This window comes from Etheostoma spectabile, chromosome 10 (assembly GCF_008692095.1).
Source record: "Etheostoma spectabile isolate EspeVRDwgs_2016 chromosome 10, UIUC_Espe_1.0, whole genome shotgun sequence".
Taxonomy (NCBI): domain Eukaryota; kingdom Metazoa; phylum Chordata; class Actinopteri; order Perciformes; family Percidae; genus Etheostoma; species Etheostoma spectabile.
Genome location: NC_045742.1, coordinates 19,518,788 through 19,527,952, shown reverse-complemented (window position 1 = coordinate 19,527,952; position 9,165 = coordinate 19,518,788). Strand labels below are relative to the sequence as shown.

Below are 9,165 nucleotides of genomic sequence, written 5' to 3'. Positions count from 1 at the left end.
AAGACGGGCCTCCCAGCTCAAGGTGAATATCCCAGACCTGTCTGACGTGAACTCTATTGATAAGTGGTCCAGGATGATCTTCCCCACCGTCTTCTCCTTCTTCAACGTCGTCTACTGGCTCTACTACGTCCATTAAACCCAGCGGCGTCCGGTGGCCAGCTTTTGGAGGGCACGCAAAGAAGGAGGGGGGAGGAAGGAGGGGGGAGGGAGAGGGGGAATTAGGGATGATATGATAAATCAAGAGAGAGAGAGATGATGTGAGAGAGAAAATGAGAGATAAACAGTGCACCAACTTTTTTTAGCTGGTTCATTTTTGAAAAGGTGAAGAGAAAGACTTTTGGATGGACTGCAGCAGCACCCAGCACTTCAGTCAGCAGTGACTCTTTTAGGATTTGGGAAACACCTTATAAAAGACTGACAAACATTTGAAAAAGAAGAGCGAGTTTTAAAAAGACAGAAATGGTGCCTGTTCCAGAATTTCAATATATCACTAATATTTGTCATTCGTAGCTTACTCTCTGTGGATCAAATATTTATGCTTGTGTTTGCATATACTTTAAGGATTTGTTTTGTTTAGTATCTATTTACTTCGTAGCCGAGCTGTCTGCATCCAGGAAAGCTTTATAAATGATTTTAAAGGAGTCATCCTTGATAGTCTATTTTCCTATAATTACTGTGTATCAAAAACATCCTTTAAAAGCATGCTTATGTTTGATTTCATTTGCATCTCAGTCATGAAGATGATGGAGCACAAAGCATTTTAGTTTCACTAGTTGAGGTTAGACTGTCAGTTACCATTTTGCAGCTTTGGCTTAGCACGGCCCAGCCGGGCGGATGGTTTGAGCATCACTGGATGACAACAGGTGGACAGCAGGGGACGCTCTTTTCTCCGGACATCCTCGCGGGGCTTTAATGGTGCCAATGCTGAACAGAAACAGCTTTCTCAGTATGTTGAAGATCTCATCTTATTCGGTAAAAAGAGCGGGACTGTTGAACACTGATGCTTTGGCCAAGTTTTTGTTTTGCTTTTGCTGTGCTGACAGAATCAAGTCCATTTCACCATGTGTTTATTTATTTTTTTAAAGAGAATATTTGACTCCTCCTTACTTTCTGCCATCGTGTGAGGAGCTTCAGAGGCGGAGAATGGCTTTAACACGATTTCAGCTGGTGTAAGAACTTTGCTGATAGATAAGCTGAGTTTCATTGCAACCAGAGTTGCTGCATAAATATGGCAATCCACAATCATCATTATCAGTAGAATTGAATGATAGAAGTATGATGCGTTTCATTGTGATTAGATTTCTGTTTTGAAAAACTGTAGATAATCATGTTTAAAGAAAAAGAGATGATTCAATTTTATAAATCAATACTCACATTATTGTGTAAATATTATGGATTTGTTCTATTTAAATGGGTCTCTGTTGTTGTTTTTGCAGTTGAATTACAGATCAAATGTTCCATTCAGTCAAAAAAAGAAAAGAGCAATTTAACTGAGGAAAAAGAAAAACACGATTCACAACTTTGCTGACTCTGTACTTTTTGGACTTTTCTCTCTTTTCTTTCTTTTTAATGGACTCTAAAAGCATCTTCTTGCTGAAACTAAAGCACTTCCAGACACCAGTGACTTTTGGGTCAATGTTTTGTTCTCCAGAAATGACTAAACAAGGACCCCACTATCCAGGCATTGAAGTCAGGCATATTTTGTACAACGTTTCTGTAAATTCCAATTGTAATATTTCATAATGACTGTAAATATCTTGTGTAATGATTGTGAGCAATTATGGAGATGTATCTAAATTCAATTAAAACTCAATTCAGTCTATCACTTCAATAACAGAGTACATGGGTGGCAGTTTTATGTGTCCTGGATGAATGTGGCGCTGTTCATGATGAGTGATTGTCCGGCTCATGGCTTATTGAGTGTTATTGAACTAAACCTGACACAGGGAGTGGGTGAGCAAGCAAGAGACGCAAACGTAGGGGTGAACAGAGAGATGTAAGGGCTGCAGCTGGGGACTATTGGCTGCATAATGGATATAGAGGCAGAAGAGTCGTAGTGAGAGGCCGCGGTTGTGATCTGGGCTGAGATGGGCTCGACTGGGGTCTTAGCAGGGCCGAGCGCCAGCCCCGGCCTCGGGGGACATTAACGCAGAGAGCCATAGATATGAAAGCACTCTGTGGACTCGACTGTGGCCCGCTGGCTGCAGGGGCGCCTGCTACAAAGAAGGCGGGAAGAGAATGAAAATAAAGGGCGACAAAGAAAGCCATCCATCCATCCATGCCTCTCCTGACCTCTCCCTGCATCCTCCCCTCACTCAGCAAACCAACTGCACTCTGCATTGCATTTTCTTCCTGACCTGACCACTGTTACAGGCCTTAAATAGAGGCTATTGAATATTTGATGGTGAAAAACACTGAATTTTTAATATTTAAAAAGGGATTTTGTTCTAGTTGGGACTAATGTGCAGCTAATGTTTGATTTTGAACGTAGAGGACCAGCGGAACACAATGAGAAACCAACGGATGGAGGATGTTTTAACTGAGGAAATATATGAGGAACATTGTGCCAGAAATAAGGAAAAAAGCAGGAATTGAGGATTTTGAGATTGTTTAAGGGTTCAGTCCAGCTTTCAACCCAAAGCTGAAAAAAACTGGGTAGTGAACTGCATGTGGCGTGTGTGTGTGTGTACGCGTGCGTGCGTGTGTGTGTTTGTGTGTCAGATGCTGGGTGTTAAAAGCTCTGACTGCAAAACTACCAAAAACGTAACATGTAAACTTGTTCCACGGTCATCTGTGCATCAGTAAAAAATCAGCTCTACATTTACTGTTCTCCCTCACTATAACAGATGTATTATCTCACTACAGTAGACAGATGGTTTTGGCTGAATTGGCCCTCTCTCTGTCTTTCTTTCTCTCTCTGTCTCTCTCTCTCACACACACACACACACACTCACACACACACTCTCTCTATCTCTCTACCTCTCTCGCTCTCTTTTCCTCTTTTCAAAAAGGGAATTAGTGTTGACATGTAAGAGAGAGGGGAAAAGGCAGATGCTTTCTACTTTGTAGTGTTTCCATGTCAATGGAGTAATTAGGAATGCATAGACCTCTGCTCTGTGGAATTGTGTGTGTGTGTGTTTATGTGTATGTGTGTGTGTGTGTGTGTGTTTTGTTTCCAAGAGTGTGTTTTGTTTCTGTGTGTGTGCTGTGTGTACTCACAGCTGAGCCACTGTGCGGTCGGCATGCCCGCCAAGCCAAACCCAGCCTTAGCTGACTGGGATGGGTGAGAGGGTGAGTTTGGCACACTCGCATCACACTACTCCCCTGCTCAACATGACTTTGATGTTAAAACACGCTGAGCTACCCAGCAGAGATTAACCCTCCTGTGTCAGCTGTTCAATGATAAAACAGGAAATTGTTTAAATTTTTCGACTGATAAAAAAATACCTGCAAGTTTGAGCATGCCATCCCTTAAAAAAGACAATAAATGTCCATCTTTCTCCGTTTGGAGGCAATTTTCCAATACTGCCTCTATACACTGCTAATCAGCTACATATAGTTGCATTATGGCTGTGTCTAAAATTTTAATTTAAGTACAATAAATGAGTAAGCCAGTGCAAATTTTGCCTGTTTGAACAGTTTCAGCTGTAGCTTGCTCTGGAAAAGACAACATATGTTAACATGGAAGGAAGGAAGTGGAGGGCATCCTACATGCATGCCATCTGTGCAAGAAGCTGCTGTGTTGCAGCATCATACGTAAGAGTCTCACAAATACATGCAAACAGAGTCATTCACCTAATTATGTATAATCATGATCCAACTTTCAGCCCTCAACTAAATTGTGTCTTCTATCAGCCAGAAATCTTCCAGGCTTCTGTAGCTGACATCTTACCTCAATCTCCTTACATGCACCAATAAAGACTCATGTTCATTATTATCTTCAATCTAACTAAGAGCAATAAAGAGGTTCTCAGTGTCTTTAAACATCATTGACTGTATTCTCCATCTGTAAAGACCTGAATGCGATGGGTTCCCTTTGCTGTGTTCATTCACACTGCAGATTCTTCATATATGTTTGCCCCAAGCAGTCGTTGAGCTCTGTTTGGTGTTGTGTTGTCAGTTCAAATCTCCTTATGACCCACTGCACTAATTTTCCGCTCTGCAAATATTAGATTGTCAGCTGCTCATTCTGGTTATTCATTCCTAATTAGGGTTTTTTTATTTGTTTTTTTGTGTGTAAATTCCAAGGACCACATCAATGTGTAAAGTATTAATGGTGGTAAAGACTACTATATATGCATGCCACCAAATCCTAATTCTGCTGTGTAAAGGAATTAATTCATTTTGCCTTACGAGGGCCTGGAGAAGGCAACGCAACCCAACTGCTACATCCCTGGCAACACCATCAAGACCACCAAATACACCCTCCTCCTCTTCATCCCCGTGAACCTCCTTGAGCAGTTTCACCTTCTGGCCAACATACACTTTGTGGGCCTGGCTGTTCTGAACTTTGTCCCTGTGGTGATCGCTTTCCCGCCCAAGACAGCTCTGATCTCCATCTGTGTCATCTTATCTCTGACGGCCTTGAAGGACGCCTCGGAGGACTTCAGGAGGTAGCCTACCGTTCGTACAGGAAGCTCAACAACACGCCGTGCTTCATCTACAGCAGGTACTGACTCAAAGACAATAATGTCCTAAATATAGAAACATCACAGTTATGCTGTTTATACATGATGTGGCAAGCGGAAACACTTATGGTGCATTACGGGCACCATCTGTGTTTATGATTTAGATCATGCATGTTGATGTCTGTGTGAGGGTGTGTAGATCTGTGTGATTGTGTGCTGTGTGTATGTTCGTTTACCTCCTCTGCGTTTCAGCACCCCGTGAGAATTTTTGACTTAGAAATAGAAAATGTGTGGGAGGTTATTACTCTTTTGAAGAGCCTCACAACAATATTTCTCACCATCGCATTCTGTACATTTGATGAAATCTGGGTGTTGCGTCAGCAAAGACAGTAAGGTTAGCAGTTATCAGTTTTTTTCTTACTGGTGAAAAATGAATAATTCATGAAGAAGGATAAACAATGTCATTATCAACCCTTTTGCTGCTGTGATTTTGGAGAGTGGGAGGAGGAGGAGGGGATTTCCTCTGGATGTGATGTGAGATTGTAGGCAACTCCAATGATGGATCCTTATACATTCAATCTCTAGAAGGATGTGCGTGTGTGTGTGTGTGTGTGTGTGTGTGTTTGAGTGTGTGTGTGTGGTGATAGGATCCAGGTGGCCGGAGTGCAGACTCCAGATGTACGGACACTTCGGAGAACGCACCAGTCCCTCTGGGCCTGTTAGTAGACACTAGTCGTCTCCGCCTCACGGAATCAGATAAACAGCAGTTGAGTCATGGTGAGCGTGCTCTCGTGGGTCTCTTATTGTTCGCTGGGTGGAGGCTTGTAAAGATTAGAACACCATTGATTGTCTGGGAGTTCTTTGAAGTGTACAAATGGCTCCAGAAGAAGCTCAAGAATATATTTTAGGCTTGCTTACACTTCCTCTCTTTCTCTATCTAGGTAAAGTTTCTTCATCTGACAGCACAAGGAGCACACATTCAAGTGGCTAAAGGTCCACATGGAAGGCTGTCAGATGAGAGGGATTTATACTTTATTTTATTAGACCTTCTCAGATGCACATCTTTATTTCCCATCACCCTTCAACCACTTGTTGTTTTCACAGAGGTGTGAAGTGTGTGTTTGAGCATGACGAACCTTATCATCATTCCATCTTTCTTCTCTATCTCAAACTCTTTTCAATCCACATGCACTCTACATGGGCTATTAATCATGCTGATTGACTGCTAACTCCTATTATATAGTTTAACATGTCTAATATTTTCGTCTACTCACTGAAGAACATCTAAACCAGTTGCCACCTCCCAGACTGTTCCTGTCTGTTGTGTAAGAGTCCTGAGAGTTCATCTACAGACTTCTAGCACATCTACTTCCAAACTAAACAGGCTGTCTTAAGTGTCACTACATTTCTGAAGAATTGTTTTTAAATACTAGACTTTATTACACACACACACACACACACACACACACACACACACACACACACACACACACACACACACACACACACACACACACACACACACACATCAGGAAGCCAAAATACCAAGAGCCACACAATTGGATGACTAGACAGATAAACAGTTGTTTGGCAATGCATGTGAGATCTTTAAGGCAGAAGGAAGACATTTTTGGAAATACGTTAATTTATGGCGGAGAGTTCTGAAAAAATTGATACCAATTTCATGTTTGTCTGTTACATATGAAGCTAGAGCCAACAGCCAATTAGCTTAGCTTTGCATGAAGATCGAAAAACAGGGGGCTATAGCTAGCCTGGATGCTGGAAATGCAAATGGTAACAAAACAAAATTTGGACTCAATTTGCGGAAATTCCTAGTCACAGGGAAGAAAAAGTCTAACACAGGTTTCCATTAAATTGCAAATTATTGTTTTATTTTTGTACAGGTCAATATAATTAAATATAACGTGCTAATCAGTGAGCTTTTGAGACGCGGGTAGGGCGATTTTGTTTCCATTTGACAGAGCCAGGCCGGCAGTTTCCCTCTGTTTCCAGTGCTAGGCTAAGCTAAGCGGTTTCGGGCTTTAGTTTCATATTCACTGTATAGACATGAGAGTGGTATCAAACATTTCATTTTACTCTCGGTAAGAAAGCAAAATAGTGTATTTCCCAAAATTTCAAACTATGTAGGTAAAGGAACACTGACATACATTTTAAAACTTTCTGATCATGTCTAGGATCCAATTAAATGTAGCCTACTGAACGTGACGACACACAATACACTTAAGAAATGGACTTTCCATGGCTGGAAACTGGAAACTGCGTTGCCTGACATAGAAAGCGTACGCAAAGCTTTTCTGACAGGAGGGAATATTTGTGCAACCTTTTAAGTATAATTTAAACACAACATACTAAAATACATACCTCCCCCCAGGGCTTTGTTTGAGGCGAGGTGTGGTGTTATGTGGGTAATCAGGTCCTACATGCAGGGCAGCATGCCTGCAGCTCTCTGTCACTGGTGGTTAGCCAGCTTGACGTGCAGCTTTAAAACATAAAGCATGTGGCTCCCTGGGAAGCCTCAAACCCTGGGAATAACCTCACAGTTTGTACTACAGTGTGTCTACCTGTAAAAGTTTCCTTATTCTAAAGTACACAAAACACATCTGGTTCGCTCTCCAAAAACAACACCATTGATTTTTCATTTGGTTGTATTGTTTATTCCCTCACTTAGGCAGCTGCTGTGATTTATTTTATCCAAGGAGGAGTGAGTCAATACCTCATTTGATTGCGTAAACATACAAAACACACCCACTACCCCAATATTGTTATTAAATGTGACAAACGTGTATATATAAGCCACCCAGGGGCTTTTAAAATGAAATATTTAAATAATTGTAAAGACTGCTGCTATCTGACGTCTGATTTCAGGAACAAGCAATAATTTATAAAGAGACGTTGGAAGGATGTGCGAGTGGGAGATTTTGTAAAGGTGGTTGGCAATGAGATCCCTGCAGACCTCCTGCTCCTGCACACATCAGACCATAACGGAGTGTGTCATAAAGGCAAGGCAGCTTTATTTGGATAGCACATATCAGCAACAGGGCAATTTAAAGTGCTTTACATAAAAAGAATAGTTGCAGTATTAAGAAATTAAACATTAAAGAGGAGCTAAAACAGTAAAACATATAAAAGCAGATGTAATAAATAAAATAGATAAAATAGCAGATGTCCCATACTAGCAGTCTATGCATAAGCCGCTGTCCCACACACGTTATCGGGGCACAATAACCATTTTCTCTTCACCATTTCATCCATCCACCACAAGCTCTGCCCGATTATATGACTTTGTACACTGGTTACCCATAACCAATAGTGGAAGTACTTCGTTTTACACCAAAATATAGTCGTCACTATAAGGCTTAGTTTAATCACGGCAAACTTTGCGAAATCCTGAACAGCTCCAACTGTTTCTTGCAGATTTTACCATGTAATCTATCCCCCAGAATGGCCACAACCCTAATCTCACAAATTGTCAACAAAAAAAAAACAAATGGTGCCAAGTCTGTTGGTTGAATTCAATATTTGTTTTAGCCAACAATAATGATAATTTCTGTTTTGTTGCTTAACATGGAGCATAGAGACATCCAACCTGGGTGGAGAGACCAACCTAAAGCAGAGGAAGATGATGTCTGCATCTCGGTGAGGAGTACTTCTTGGTTTAATTTCTCTATTGTGTTTTTTTTTCTGTTTCTATACCCAAGCCCTCTGTGCTGCAACATCTTTCTCCTCTTCCTTGTGATTGACATTAAACACACATCAAAAGAACAACTGTATTATTTTCTGAACATCTATGGTAACTGCGGTCATTAAAGTATGTCAGTAAGTCTGTAATGACAGACAAAAAACACACACCGGTTGGGTTACATACCTAAATACATATTTTTGGACCACAGTTGTCTTTCCTGTGTATTGTGTCATTATGCCACTATGGAAGTACAGGTTAAGTAACATTTTTAAAGTTTCCATTCACACCATGGTGACTTTATCCGTCCTCTCATTTCCCAGGATCCTGAATTTGAACCTGAAAGCTGCAACAGTGCTGTGGTGTGCAAAAAGCCTAACAACAATCTAAATCTTTTCAAGTGTTATGTGTGAGTATCAAATACACAGATCACATGTATCCCCTAACAGATCCTTTTAGGCTTTCAGAGCAGCCGAGCAAAACTAATTCCAACCCACTCGCTGCACTTTCTGATGCTTCCAGAGGCATTATTGGGGCTGTAATAGACTATAATCGATTTCCTTGGGCACCACAAATCTCACAGCTGGTCTACCCATGCTGTCCAGCTACAGCTGTAAAGCAAGGGGAATTGCTAATGGGGAATACATAACCAGTAATGAATATCTAACAGGATCTGACAGTACAAAGGATGTTCCTCACTTTCTCCTGCTGCAGAGAGAAACCTAATAAGGAGAAGGTGGGCGCTGGAATAGAGAATCTGCTGCTGCGAGGCTGCACAGTGAGAAACACGGACCACGCTGTTGGCATTGTGGTGTATGCAGGTATATTCTCCATTTT

At 41.4% G+C, this 9,165-nt stretch overlaps 2 protein-coding genes across 2 annotated transcripts in view; both read left to right on the top strand.

The window, feature by feature from the left end:
• The window catches only part of gabrb2a (gamma-aminobutyric acid type A receptor subunit beta2a), a 42,633-nt gene extending 40,792 nt beyond the window's left edge, over positions 1 to 1,841 (top strand). The window contains exon 10 of the mRNA XM_032528499.1: positions 1 to 1,841. This exon is cut by the window's left edge and continues 221 nt beyond it. Coding sequence (XP_032384390.1) covers positions 1 to 136 — 136 coding nt within the window. The 3' untranslated portion in view covers positions 137 to 1,841.
• A 1,401-nt stretch (positions 1,842 to 3,242) lies between these two features.
• Positions 3,243 to 9,165, top strand: part of atp10b (ATPase phospholipid transporting 10B) — a 21,541-nt gene continuing 15,618 nt past the window's right edge. Inside the window, 7 exon segments of the mRNA XM_032528660.1 lie at positions 3,243 to 3,283; positions 4,344 to 4,617; positions 4,620 to 4,669; positions 7,515 to 7,648; positions 8,225 to 8,268; positions 8,628 to 8,737; positions 9,043 to 9,149. Of these exon segments, the coding sequence (XP_032384551.1) occupies positions 3,243 to 3,283; positions 4,344 to 4,617; positions 4,620 to 4,669; positions 7,515 to 7,648; positions 8,225 to 8,268; positions 8,628 to 8,737; positions 9,043 to 9,149 (760 nt within the window).